This window comes from Amphiura filiformis, chromosome 15 (genome assembly GCF_039555335.1).
Source record: "Amphiura filiformis chromosome 15, Afil_fr2py, whole genome shotgun sequence".
NCBI lineage: Eukaryota > Metazoa > Echinodermata > Ophiuroidea > Amphilepidida > Amphiuridae > Amphiura > Amphiura filiformis.
In genome coordinates this window covers 64,538,414-64,552,805 of record NC_092642.1, presented here as the reverse complement: position 1 = coordinate 64,552,805, position 14,392 = coordinate 64,538,414, and the positions used below count along the sequence as shown (strand labels likewise).

The 14,392-nt window shown below is 35.6% G+C and overlaps 1 protein-coding gene and 1 long non-coding RNA gene across 4 annotated transcripts in view; one reads left to right on the top strand and one right to left on the bottom strand.

Annotated features, from left to right (window-relative positions):
* The window catches only part of LOC140171952 (endophilin-A1-like), a 61,692-nt gene extending 54,438 nt beyond the window's left edge, over positions 1-7,254 (top strand). For 2 of the 3 annotated variants that reach the window (XM_072195298.1, XM_072195299.1), the window contains exons 9-10: positions 3,349-3,491; positions 5,485-7,254. In XM_072195298.1, coding sequence (XP_072051399.1) covers positions 3,349-3,491; positions 5,485-5,663 — 322 coding nt within the window. In that variant the 3' untranslated portion in view covers positions 5,664-7,254. The remainder of the gene's footprint in view (positions 1-3,348; positions 3,492-5,484) is intronic. The other variant, XM_072195297.1, reaches the window with a different exon arrangement.
* An 840-nt stretch (positions 7,255-8,094) lies between these two features.
* Positions 8,095-8,541, bottom strand: LOC140171953 (uncharacterized). The gene is made up of 2 exons (XR_011861663.1): positions 8,412-8,541; positions 8,095-8,344 (listed from the first exon to the last, which is right to left on the bottom strand). It is a non-coding gene; the product is annotated as an uncharacterized lncRNA (long non-coding RNA).
* Between the last annotated feature and the right edge of the window lie 5,851 nt (positions 8,542-14,392).

Sequence of the window (14,392 nt, the reverse complement as noted above, 5' to 3'; positions counted from 1 at the left end):
ATAAGATCAGGTGAACACCTTGACCTACTGAGCTGTAATTTGGCAGAGTTGTTGTTATTACCTCTATCATACCCTCTGTAAAAAGGAAAAAAAAACGGACAAGTAGATCTTGAGTTATTTATACCATCTGCACTGACTTGCTGCTATACACGCACAGGAGCTGTACTTCTAAAATACGCGCCTAATCAATAATGAGTCTTTCACTCCATTGTTAAAGTACTGTGCTCAGTGTAGCATATGTAGTGACCAGGCCCTGGAGTGTGATGGTTTTGTAGCACATGACAGTATTCATTCAAGCCTATCAAGGTCTGTTATTAGCCACTTGCTGAATGGCTGGGCATTATCAGCTATCAAAGAGATACCTTATGCTGCTGCCAATCACAATAGAGGTTAAACATTTTGTTAAAACCCCAGAAGTGATATCAGGACAAAGCTGTGCATGTTGGTACTTGATTGTTTGGATTCCTATGTTGAAAATCCCTTGTAGTACATTAGTATTTTTCTTATGTGTAGTGTATATTGTTGTGGAAAAAAAGTTCACCTGGACTTTTGATTTTGTGCCACTTTGGCCATTATGGATGATTTTTGGCAAATGTATTCTAAAAGCATGATTTCAGTGCCTCGGTTTGAAGAAATACTTAATGCTAATGACTAGTAAAGTGCCATTTCATAAGAAACCCTTTGATACTTTCACAATATGCTTGTTTCATGTTTGCATATATATTAAAATAAAGAAATATAAAAGGTAAATATATGCTTATACCAATTTTGCTCACATTGCTATATTTAGACTTTGTCAATTTATTTCGTTCAATGACCGGTCAGAATGGGAAACTTTGAAAATTCACAATTTGAAAAGTTTTTGACCGATTTTGACCATTTAACCACCAAAATACTTCTGTTGATGAGTTCTTTCCAGAAAACAATCTTTTGTAGCAAAAGGGGCAACATGAAATTATGATGGTCATCCCTACTTAATAGCGTTGGGCGACGTGCACTTTTCTGGAGTCGACTAGTCGGTAGCTTGAAAGTTGCGACTTCGACTGAGTCGGCGACTTTGGCGGATAAAAAATTTCGGAAGTTGGATTGTTGTAAATATGACATGAAAACAATGCATATGCAATGTTTTGGTGACCTAACTAAGGCTAACTTGTATAAAAATTGATGGTTAAGCTTACATGCACTGCAGTATGAAGTTACCGAATCCCTACACTTTGAGGAAAATCTCATGGCCACTGCGCAAACGCCGCAAGTTGTTATTGTACATTAAAAACACGATGAATAAATCACATGGCCAACGCTGACGTCACTCATCGTAACAGGTTTCCTAATTTCAAAGGCAGGCCGTTCACTCGGATCGGGGATATTCCATTGAGTCAGAGGGGAAGGGTACTACATGTATATTGGTTTTAATATTATTTTTAAACAATAATAATGTACATTTTGAAATGTGAATAAAATATGACATTATTTAATGAAATAAATTGATGAAAACATCGACCACATGTAAACCAAACTATAACATCCGTGAAACATTCTGTTGTTTGTAGTCCATTCTTCATATTGTCCAAACACACCCCTATCGGAAGCTTATAGCGCCTGCACATGGCAGCGTGCGCTATCAATGTTTGATGTAAATGAACACAATTTTGAAGGAAATAACACTACTCCCGGCTGTATCTCCACATGTTAGAGATAGTGCTATACAAGAAGAGCAATACACGGAGGGAGGGGAATAAACAACGCAATGTCAATAACAATGACGTACGAGCTTAAACAGGGTTTTTTTTTTGAAGCCAATAAAAATGCACCGCGGTTTATCACTTGTACAAAGTATGTAAGTACAGAAAACTAATAAATATCAACAAATTCTACGATAGTTAGATGATTCTGAGCATTTTTCTTTTTTTTTTTTTTTAGGCAGTGGAGATTTTTTACAGCATAAAATAAGCATTTTATAAGCTGGTAAAAAGTCGACTTTGACAATAGAAGAAGTTGATGAGTCGCCGACTGTTCTTAACAGTCGCAACTCCGACTGAAGTCGACTTCGTTGCCCAACACTAGTGCCTAATCATACTGGTCAGCAGGACTTGTATGGATGTTCAAAGTTGGACAATGATTACACTTCACAAACAGAAGAGATATGTACAACGGGATTTACAATGTTGTTGATATATTATCTCATGACAATTCTAAATGATATCTTGTTGTATCTACACTGATCCATGTTTGTGATATACAATAATGTTCCCGATAGCAATCCATGTTCAGTTGGTTACAAAATGATTCTTTGTTGTATGTACAAGTTCATGTATTTATGTGCTTCGTATTTTTATTCCATGTTGGTTTCATTAAAGGTAGACATATCTATGTTAAGTCTAGAAATGATGTTTGTAGACATATATTATGCTCCTGATATGATTACATAACAGTTCCAAATGACTCTAAAGATGCAATTGTAAACTCTTAAATTGTTTTTTCATGTATGCTTGTATACAATTCATGTATGTCCTCAATATTCAGATTTTATGAATCTAGTACGTTTATTCTATAAATTGTTCATGTTCAAAGTCTAATACTGCATCATTCAACATCGATATGATGTGTCTTAATTCGCAAATTGTATTATGGTAAATTAAGATGGGTTCTTTGTTTATTTATTTATGTTTATGTGTATATTCGTTGTTTTGATTAAATTATAATTATTTGTTAGTTAAAAGGTGGTACATCGTTATCAGGCCTCGGCTTTGTGATGTACCTACCTTCATCAAATCTTGTTAATACACAATAATTGTATATAATAATGCTATAATGTTTGTATGAGATTGATGAAAATAAAGATTGATTGATTGATTGATTGATTGATTGATTGATTGATTGATTGATTGATTGATTGATTGATTGATTGATGACTTCCAAGTGTTTCAAAGGATAGGAATAGGCAGTTGGCTGGAATGATTGTATTTTTCTTCTGGACATTCAATTCAGCCATGTAATATATTGACTCTATTTTGATGTGACAGTCTTGGCCATGCTCACTGGATATTGATGGGTACCAATCATTTTGATACACCCTGTACCACATATTTTGTTGCATTACCGTTGGAAATTACCCATATTTAAATGAGGATGACTTTGTCATGAGTGAAATCATATTACATACCCCCGAATGGACAGTAATGTTGCATCAATGAATAGATTGTAGAGCTCACACACTATCAAACTGCACTGTGATGAAGTCTTGAGAATTTCAATAATGATAATGTCAATCAAGTTTGAAATAAATAAAATCTACCTGTATTCTTGATGAGACATTTAATATATATAAGTTCAATGTTTCCTTTACAGAATTCGAGAAGCAGAGAGTGCGCCAAGACCCCAACGGTCAGTAATGAAGAAGATAAGCAATCCATATGATAATAATGTGAGTGACGATGCAGATAATGGAGAAGATAACACAATGATGGGTGAGGCGACTTATCAACCAGCAGGTAGGTCTCATGATTCTCCCCGTCTCCACCATTAGTGGCGGTGAGGCATACTGTTTTTGCAATATCCGTCTCTCCATCTGTGACACAATGATGGGTGAGGCGACTTATCAACCAGCAGGTAGGTCTCAAGATTCTCCATGTCTCCATCATTAGTGGTGGTGAGGCATACTGTTTTTGCAATATCCGTCTCTCCATCTGTGACACAATGATGGGTGAGGCGACTTATCAACCAGCAGGTAGGTCTCAAAATTCTCCATGTATCCACCATTAGTGGTGGTGAGGCATACTGTTTTTGCAATATCTGTCTCTCCATCTGTACCTTCATCCATCCATGATGAGGGATAAGTGAATTGACTTCAAATAGTCTAGGATAGATAGGATAGTCTAGGCTGGAGCTCGAAGTTCTCCGCTTTATGGAAAACAGAGAAATTTCACGGAATTTAAAGTTGAAAACGGAAAATGGCATTTTGCAACAACAGGCAAAATTTAAGCTTATTCGGATCTAATTTTCAATGTACATTCAACAAAATACACAAACCGATTAAATATTTCACTGAAATTTACTTCAAATTGATCATTACTTTCCTTTAGGGGTCATATATTTGCAGTTTCATGACTTTTTTCTTTGGCTATGCAAGCAATTTCGCATTATGATTGGCCATTTTGTGTTAGTGTTTCTAGATATAACATACTGTTTATGTTTTCTTAAGTGTTTTTAATATGAAAAAATTGATTCCCAAGAGTGGGTAAATTTTAATGGTTATTTTTAGAAAAAGAAAAACAACATGGAATTTAACATTTACAAAACGGAGAACTTCGGACTGTAGTCTAGGCCACAGTTAGGAGCTCTGGCTACTTGTGGGGAGTAGCACATTATAGAAGTATCTAAAACACAGAACACTCTGAATTCTGCTAAGAAATAAACTCGTTGGGTGCATTACTTAGTGATGTATGTCAAACCTGGGGTGCATTACATAAGTGACTGACTCATGTCGATCACAAAATTATCAAAAAATGGACATCAGAGAACGTGGAGTAGGTGAATTGTATTGGGCATAGATCATAAAATTGCCCATTAATGTTCAGCAACTCATGTGTCTATGAAAAGTAGACCTTTGAAAGTTATTTTCAAAATGTTAAAATGTTGTACAATCGTACATCTCGCATATATTTTCGATTGCCAGATTTATGGATTTCACAATTGTTTGGAAATCTCAAGATTCGTCACTATGGTTTTTACCCTATTGTGTAGATCCATCACTATGTAATGCACCCGATGAATTGATTGACGTAATAAAGACCAATATCAATCAATCTATCCGGATTGTAAGTAAATAATTCCAGTAGTTATGCTTTTATGAGGACACCCTCAGCTATCCCCAGGTCATAGGTGAAAGTCGCAACAGCTTATAATAGTCGACTCGACTTAGTCGTGTAACCCTTAGAGAATAAAGGTATTGTTTTTAGCCACTGTTGTGCATATATCATCTCATATAACTCGGGCGACATCATTAGTTTAAGTAAAAGAATGAGGCAAAGCTGAGTTGTTTTACACCAAAACTAATGATGTTGTCTGTGTTATATGAGACGATAGATGCACGACAGTGGCTAAAAACAATACCTTTATTCTCATTCTTAAACACTTCAATTCAAATATGTATTAATCATAAGTATACCATTTTAATCAAATTAAATCCTACATTTACAAGGAATTACATAGGGCTTAGAATTGATCAGTCCCGTTGTTGCAATGCACCTCCGTTTGGTTCAAATAGTGCATTCAAACCTCCGATTGGTTCAAATAGTACGTTCAAGTATCGCATTGACTCACATGTGTTGAACCGCGTTATATTGTGTCATATCACACGGCTTAAGAACCAATAAGATTGCAGGAACTTTCTCAAGTGTTTTATAATTGTGTTTACGCAATATGCATGAGTATTCCATGCCATTAATATCAATCTTGGTTGGTTTCCATTTTTTTTGTGTGCAGCAGGACAAGATACTAAAGTGGTCAAAGCACTCTACGACTTTGAGCCAGAAAATGAAGGCGAACTCGGCTTCAGCGAGGGCGACATGATCACATTAACGGCGGAAATTGACGACAACTGGTTGGAAGGCACAGTACACGGACAAAGCGGGTTCTTCCCACGAAATTACGTAGAGCTCTGAGGTCGTCCACCACGGATATAATAATGTCTAGCGTACTCTGTTCATATATATATATTGGAACACTAAAAACCCTGTATTATGTGTGATATACGTACCTACCCAACTACAGATCCTCTATATACTGTATAATATATATATGGCCAGTTTGGTAATCTATTGTGAAATGGGCAATTCCTGTTGAAATCCATCCTCCCTGTGGAAGGTATATGATCATAATCTCCCACACAAAGGGGTGTAGATTTCAAACGGAGTCAGCCATTCAGGTAACCCCATTTGAAATTCACACTCCCTGTGTGGAAGATTAAGGTCATGTCTTCTATAGGGGGTGTATGGATTTCAAGTGGAATAGCCGAAAGGATGTATAATATACTTTGAGGAGAACAAAGTATTAAGTTGTGAAGACATTTTTATTTAAAAATTCAGATTGGCCATTATCTTGTTGCATTCGATAGGAATGTTGTTTGGTCGCATCATTATACCGGCATGCATCAAAGTTTTGAATTTTTATTTCTACGCTTTTTCCTCAGTTATTCACATGATTTTCATCATTTCATGTATTATAAACCAACAAGGCACTGGAGACACATACACTGTACAATTTGGCAATTTATAACCAAGCAGTTTGAAGGCACTTAAGAAATAAATTGAAAGGCCTGTTTTGTTTCTAGAAACACATTCAGATAATGCGATATCTTTAGCTATACAATTATCCTAGCCATGTTTCAGTGAGTTTCAAGTAGCCAGTAGTGGCAGGAGGTGCAAAATTGCCAAAATAAGGACTTTTTTCCCAGACTTCACTTAAATTTGAACTTTCTTGGGTACCAATGTAATTAGTTCGTACCTTGGAAAGTGGGCCTTTATGTGGATTGTTTTTGATGTGTCTTCTGCATCTTCTTTAAGACTAGTATAAAATTAATGTTTTGGTTCTTGTCCAGTGGATATTAATGAATTGATGAGGGAGGGAGGTCCCCAGTGTAAAATGAGCATTGTTAGTAGTTTTCTGTCTTTCCAACAGTGCTCAAGGACAGGAGGCAGCTCCTTTTTTTTAAATGTGAGATTCTGAGGGATATAAAACCCTCAAGAGCATACCACAAAAAGTCGTTGAAGTGATCCATGTTCTCTAATAAACTTATTTATATGTATAAAGTTTTCCTAAAGTATTCCAAAGTCTTAAACATTTTTTGAAAAATATAACAACAAAAATCTGGCAAATCCCAGAAATTGAGGAATTTGAGGGGACAAGAACCAAAACATTAATTTTATATGGCCTTAAATAAACCTCCTGGCTGCACAAGAACTGGATTTTTTTTAATGTTTGGACAAGTTCAATAGGAATGTTAATTTGAACTGTGGATTTTGTTCATTTTGGACAATTCCAAAGAAAAAAATGAAGATGTTTAACTCACATTTTAGTGATGTTTCACCACCGCTACACTAGTGGTGTCCATTTTCTGGCAACAGGAACCGCCGTGGAGGGCTTGATGAGGTGGTCAAAAATGTTGATGAGTCCTTGTTTAGATTGTCATGTCCTTTTCTGCAGATCCAAATGGTAGGCTTGTCAGCTTCTTGATCAATGACATCTTTATTTTTCTTTGGAATTTTTCAAAAATGAAAGAAATCCACAGAAAAACTGGAATTGTTCCACTCTTTCTGAAGTTTATTCTATGTTAGATATATAAGGCTTGCAATATTTGCTTCATTGTTAATGTCACGCTGGTCCTATATTTAATTTTCAGACACAGGTTTACAAATCTGGTAGAACTGGCAAAACTTAATACCCAAGTTCACCAGTTAGCCATGTTTGCGTTGTAACCACATTCTATTGTTTTGGGTAAGCAGGCCCAATCATCAGTTGTGCCAGGGCACCTGGGGTTGGCCAGCAGTTTGGTTTTGAATTCATCCCTAAACAAAACTATAATGGTGCTCTAGAGTGTTTCTACTTACCCTAATGATTAAGAGTTTAGATTATTTTTATCAATGTCAGGTTGTCAACCATAGCTTGTGTCGTCCGATTAATCTACCGTAATCCATTTTGTAGCTTAACCACATGGGCACTTCCAGTTGAAATATCACCCTCTAAGAGCTATTGTAATTGGTTACAAAGAGGGCTATATCATGTATTGAGCCAATCAGAGACATGGTAAGAAAAGTCAATAGGGTTGAAGGGGATAAAGCTTACATAAATCTAAAAGCTCTGTTTTGATTGGTTACTTGGGTGATTTTATCATGTAATTAACCAATCAGGGGTGCTGTAAGAAAGCAGAAGTGTATCCATGGGGTTAATTGGGTAGTGATGGTAATAGTATGGGGAATTATAAAACTTGATGTGTGTATGTATAGGAAGGGTGTGATTTGTTTAATGGCACTTATAATTACATGTATGTGACAATAATGATATCAAAATGAAATTTGCATGTACAAGCGTTTTGTACATGGATGTCCACAAGGTAAATTGTAAATGTAAATATCACATGTCATGTTCTAGATAGTGTTGGCCAATCCAGCCCAAGATCCGCAGTGCCGATCTCCAATTTCAAAATTCACAGATCAGGCCGATCTGATCCTGATTCAGATATAATAATATTTTCAAATCAGCGCTAGTCCATCCCCAGTTTACCAGCTACACAGACGAACTCATCTCTTAATCTCACTCAGCTACATGGACAAATTCATCTCTTAACCTCCAAACACTTAAAAAGTCATTTTCTGCTGGAATAGGTGTACAAAAGCCTCCCTACATAAGCTTACCTATGCTGGGACCACTGGAAAGTCTATTAAAATATTTTTTGTGAGAGATCGGCATGAAGATCGGCAACATAAGGGATTTTCCCCGATTCAGATTCAAGACCAATTCATCCCAGATCGGCGGATCCCCGATTCTGGATCGGCCAACACTAGTTCTAGCGAAAATATAATTTTTTTGAGATAGACAATACATTAAATAATTGTCTTACCTTCATGTAATCATACTCAGATTTAGCATAGTATCAAGTCAGGGATTATACAGCTAATGGAATAAAGCTGTGAGCTTATGGAATAAAGCTGTGAGCTTATGGAATAAAGCTGTCAGATTATGGAATAAAGCTGTCAGTTTATGGAATAAAGCTGTCAGCTTATGGAATAAAGCTGTCAGCTTATGGAATAAAGCTGTCAGCTTATGGAATAAAGCTGTCAGCATATGGAATAAAGCTGTCAGCTTATGGAATAAAGCTGTCAGCTTATGGAATAAAGCTGTCAGCATATGGAATAAAGCTGTCAGCTTATGGAATAAAGCTGTCAGCTTATGGAATAAAGCTGTCAGCTTATGGAATAAAGCTGTCAGCTTATGGAATAAAGCTGTCAGCTTATGGAATAAAGCTGTCAGCTTATGGAATAAAGCTGTCAGCTTATGGAATAAAGCTGTCTGATACCTCAATGAAGTCTTGACTATAGATCCAAAAAATGTGCTGTTTACTTTACTAACAATTTGTTGTGGTGGTGAATGTTGCCATTGTATTAAAAGGGGAAAGTTTTATCTATTTATGTTAACATTTACTATTTATTATCAATCCTACTTCTTTCTATAAGAACTGATTTTGAACCTTTCATAATGTTGACTTTTTTGTTGACTATTTCATGAATGTGTGTGCATGATTATCGGCCACTTTTGCAACTAATTTGCTACAAATACAATTATAATGGCATTACTGCCACATGTAACTACTAGCTAGCAATTTGTTTTGTTCATTATTTAAATTAGAGAATGAATAACCTCAGTATGGAGTCAGCATTGATGTTGGTGGTGGGGTGTGCCTTTCCTTGTAGTGATTTATGTAGTGTATAAAATAGTGACCATGTTACTTAATAAGTAGGCTGGTCATTGCACTATTCCAGTTGATATCCTTACACCCCATGTGTAAGACATAGCCTTAAGTTTCTTCACAGGAGTGTAGATTTTAAATGGAGTTGCCTATCCAGGTAACCCCATTTTAAATTCACACTCCTTGTGTGGAAGATTACACTGGGTTTCAGAAAAGTACAGCAGTCCCTTGCTCAGATGGACGCGAGCGCTCTTAATGAGCGACATACGCTGAGCTTTGTGTTCACTTTAAGAGGCGCCGAGATGCGCCGACCAACGATTTGGCCTTTGTCGGCCAATCAGATTATCGGTCTGTTGCTGTGATTGTCAGACGATTGATTCAGCCAATCAGAACCCTCTTCCGTGTTTACGCTCTGCACGCTCTCAAAATGTAAACAAGTGGCGTTCTTCTCTGACAAAAACTTTAGTCTTTCAAAGGGGGTGTGTGGATTCAACTGAAATGTGATATACTGATATGGCTTTCCTTTAGTCTGCACATGAATGATTTGAAAAAAGAGTATTTGTAGAAAATGTAAATCTGATTCGAGTCAGCTGTCCACTATTTATGCAAATAAGTTGGAAAAACATTACTTATCTACAATTTCATATTCTGCATGAATTTGCTTTCTGCATGAATTTGGTTAATATTGTACCTGAGAGTAGTATCTGTTTTATGACTTTGTAGTACTCTCAGGTGCAACAGTTTTGTTTTGCATGAAATTTCACAAATTGCTGTATTTTTCAGCGAATATGATTGAAGGTGGCAGAAACAGTCCATTGATTTGTACAGAGGCCATCAGACTTTTGTCATCTTGTGGGTAAAAGCTAGCACATCAAAACGGTTGCATTCCCTTTATTGACATGGGTGCAAATCTGTGTACTGTGTTTTTTTGTAATTTTATTCTTTTGCCCACAAGATGGCCAAAAATTATATCACACTGACGACCTCTATACAAACTTCAAACTTATTTTAACTATTATAACTAATAACAACAGCATATATTTAACCATACCTTTAGAGTAGACAAAAACTTGATCTCAACTTTTAGTAGTCCCAACCCAAAATTTGTATCATTTTGTTCCTTTTAAATAAACCACTGATTACATTCCTATCAATTTTTGATATTATATGCTACCTATGTTAATATGTGTAAAAAATAAACTTAAAAAAGCCACCTGTATAAAGTATATTGCTGATAGCGATCTATAGGCAAACATGATGCATGCTGGGAATAAAAAGAGCTTGAAAGCTTTCTAATTCGATCACCCGCGATGGCAGATTGGAGCCCTTCTTGTTCCCAGCATGCATCATGTTTACTGTCAGCAATTATACCTACTTCTCTACCTATGTCTAACTTTGTAACATAGTATGTACAAAAATATAGTATTCTTTATTATGATATATTGGATATGGGCAGTTTCTCCTTTAGTGTGATGTGCTTTAAAAGTGGAAATTTTCACGATTTCGCATTTCGAGCTTTTGTTTATTGTTCAATGCATATAAGCGTAGAATCGCAAATCAAATTAACAATAATTGAAACAGTTCATATTGGGTAAAGCGCGAAAAATTAATCACGTGAAAATTTCCATTTTTACAGTAATATTTTTTTGTATTGAAACATTTAAATCTCTTTTAAGTGTGTTATTGTCATGCCTTTCACACAAATAAAAGCAATGGAATGTGATTTTTAATTAGTAATATTAATTAATTAATTAATTAATGAAGTATTTGTTTGATTGGAATTGTATGCATTATTTAATCTATACCTTGTTTTTCCTATGCTTATTATCCCCATTCTTCCCCTCCCTTATTCTGATGATATGATTATACCCAGAGAAGATATTTTAAGCTACCCATAATGCATTTCTTCCATTTCAATTATCTGTATACTGATTTGCTATCCAGTGCAACCCCGAAGTGCATTCACTCAGTGCAACATGGGTCGATAGTGACAAAAAGTACCTCGATGAACAGAACACATTCAGATCTTGTTTAGTCATCATGTGTAGCCTGTGTATTCTCAAAGTGAAAATAAAGGAAACCTGTATAAATGCAATAGGAGTGTGTTTTATCATGTTGCAAAGTATTCTGGGAAGGGTAAGATATCTTCTTAGGGTTATACCAAAGAGACTGGACTTAGAGAGTCATGATTCTGTCATGTTTGTGTATCCCTCATGGAGGACAAAATAATGTAGCTTCAGATCATTTTGATGTGCGGCTGACAAACTTACTTGTGGTTAGCCCTTGAAACACACTAGCCAGGGATTGTCAATAGGTGGCCCGTGTGCCAGATCCGGCCCACCTTGAACAGCTCTGAATGTGCAGTTAACATACCAAAACAAGCTTTATTATTGGCCCTTACACACAGATTTTTGAAATGTGTTTTTTGGCCCTTTGGCATGCAAGCAAATATAATTCAGAACCGCAGCACTAAGCAAACCATTAACTTGTAGCACTCAAGTTTAAAGACAAAAAGTATAGTTTGATTTCAGGCCGATTCCTGGCCGAGTGAAGTGCACTATTTTGGTAACCATGCATGACAGACCGATAAGGCAGATTTTGCAGAGCATTATACATGCGGCAATTCGGAGTTGGTACTCTTTTAAGTCTAGTCTCGTTGGGTACTTAATTTGATATAGGAAAGTAGTGTATCATAGACTCCTGGCGTAAAATGATCAGAAACAGCATCAGACAAAAATTGGGAAATGGACAGAAATAAGAACATTGGGCTATTCTATTTAAATCCCCTCACTCCCGATGGAAATATTTGCCAGTTTTATGTTAAATTCCAGTTGAAAATGGTTGAAATTGATCAAAATCTGGTTGAATTTTACACAATTTAGCTACAAATTAACAAAATTGTATATGGAATTCCACAATTTCCCACATCTTTTTCACTTTTATGGATGAAAATGGTTGGATCTGGAATTATCTCAACGGTTGAATTTGGTTGGAATTCGAAAGTCCTCTCTTGTGGGAGTGTGGATTTCAAATAGATTAGCCCATTGTGATGGCAAGAATTGTTTTTAAATTTGTACAAAAAAGGTAATTTCTTGTCTTAAAAAGGGGGTTAAGGGTGTTTTAAGTGATCATATCACTTCAGATGAACATTTCAATATGAAATACCTTTTTTGGGTGGGGGCATGAAAAGGTGTAAGCTTGCTCTGATGCTGTCGCTGAAAACAAAGCCCTTGCAAATATAAAACCAACCCCTTCATGGCATGCAAGTGTACATGACATATGTAGATTTAATTCAAGCATTACGCAATTTTTCTTAGTTAATAATGTAAACTAAACAAATATTTTCATCGATAAAATGAATATAATTATATGATAAAATGAAAGATGCCGATTTGATGTGATTGGAGGAACTACTTTGTACATTGTAGATATAGGATCCACAACTTGTAAGTTCAACCCTAATGCTTTTTGAAATCAATCAAATATTTTATGAAATTTAAAACTACCTTCTAAAACTAAAAAGTACTTTCTCTTCTAAATCTTCAAGTTTAAGATCATGATGATTTTAAGTATTTATCACACACAACATATCTGTTGATACGGAAAAACAGTGGCATGATCGACGGGAATTATATAAATAAAAATAATTGTGTTAATTTCTTTCTTGTTGCTGTCGGCAGCACCCAGAATACCCCCAAATATTGCTCCATGACCACCATCACACAAAATGGATGGTATATAGAATCCGCATTCTCCTTTATATATTTCTGTGGATGTGGTACTGTTCTACTGCTGTAAAACTTGACATTTTTGAGCCCAACGCAACTACAGTGAAAATAAAAACCTGTGAATATGTTCTTTTATGCGGTACAAAACTCACAAAAACTGCAAATTTAAGAACAAGCAAAGGCGTTCAAAAAATCGGTATGAACATTTATGTGCACAAGAATGACTCCTTATACAGTATATCCTCACTGCACAAAGTAATTCTTCCACTTTAAGGCATCAATCGTTTCCAAGACAACCAAAGCACATGTTTAATTAACCTTTGAACTGTGAGAAAGAGTGTAAATATATTTTTGGATACTTATATTGTTAATGCAATAAAGATATTAAAAAGATGTAATTTCATACACTTTCTGTAATAATAATATGGATAATGTGTCATATAATAATAATCAAATGTTACCTACAATTTAATGTGTGTTCATTGTGTTGTTTTACTTTCTTAGTACAATATTGTATCGTAAATATGATTTTTGTAGTTGAATGTCAAATAGCTATATTCTGTTTGTTAAAACAATGTTACATATGTGACCAGCTCCAACAAAACCCGGAACAAGTCGCCAGGCATGTTTTTGAGTTATAGGCCTTTAAAGATGACATTCCCATAAAAAAATCAAATTTAGGAATTTCAATAATTGACAGTTGAACTATGATAATCTATTATTCAAGCCGACCGATCGAGCCGACTTGAAATGTCCATCCGCCCGTAGAATAGGGTTTCTTTTTTTTTTCTCCTTACAGAGAAAGCAATTTGGCAAAAATTCCATGGTATCATTTACAAAATTATCCATATCTTGAAAAGTATGATGCTATGTATATAATTTTGTTATCATTTTGAAGCTTATTGTCCTGTGTTTTGTCAGAACGGGTCACATATGAATTCTCTTGAATTTTATTTCCCAGTACCCACCCCCAGACACCATGCATACACATGTCATTGATGGGCAAACTTTTTCACATGCATGTGGCTCAATTACAAACAAGTTCAGTCTGCAAACTTGAAGGATCTACTTGATTTAATTCCATATCATTTAGTGATCTTGTGTAAGATCTTTCATGAGATGTAACATGTGGACGGTTCTCATGTTATATCACATCATAACAAGATTATTGTTATCATAATCAGGTATGAAGCATTGGGTA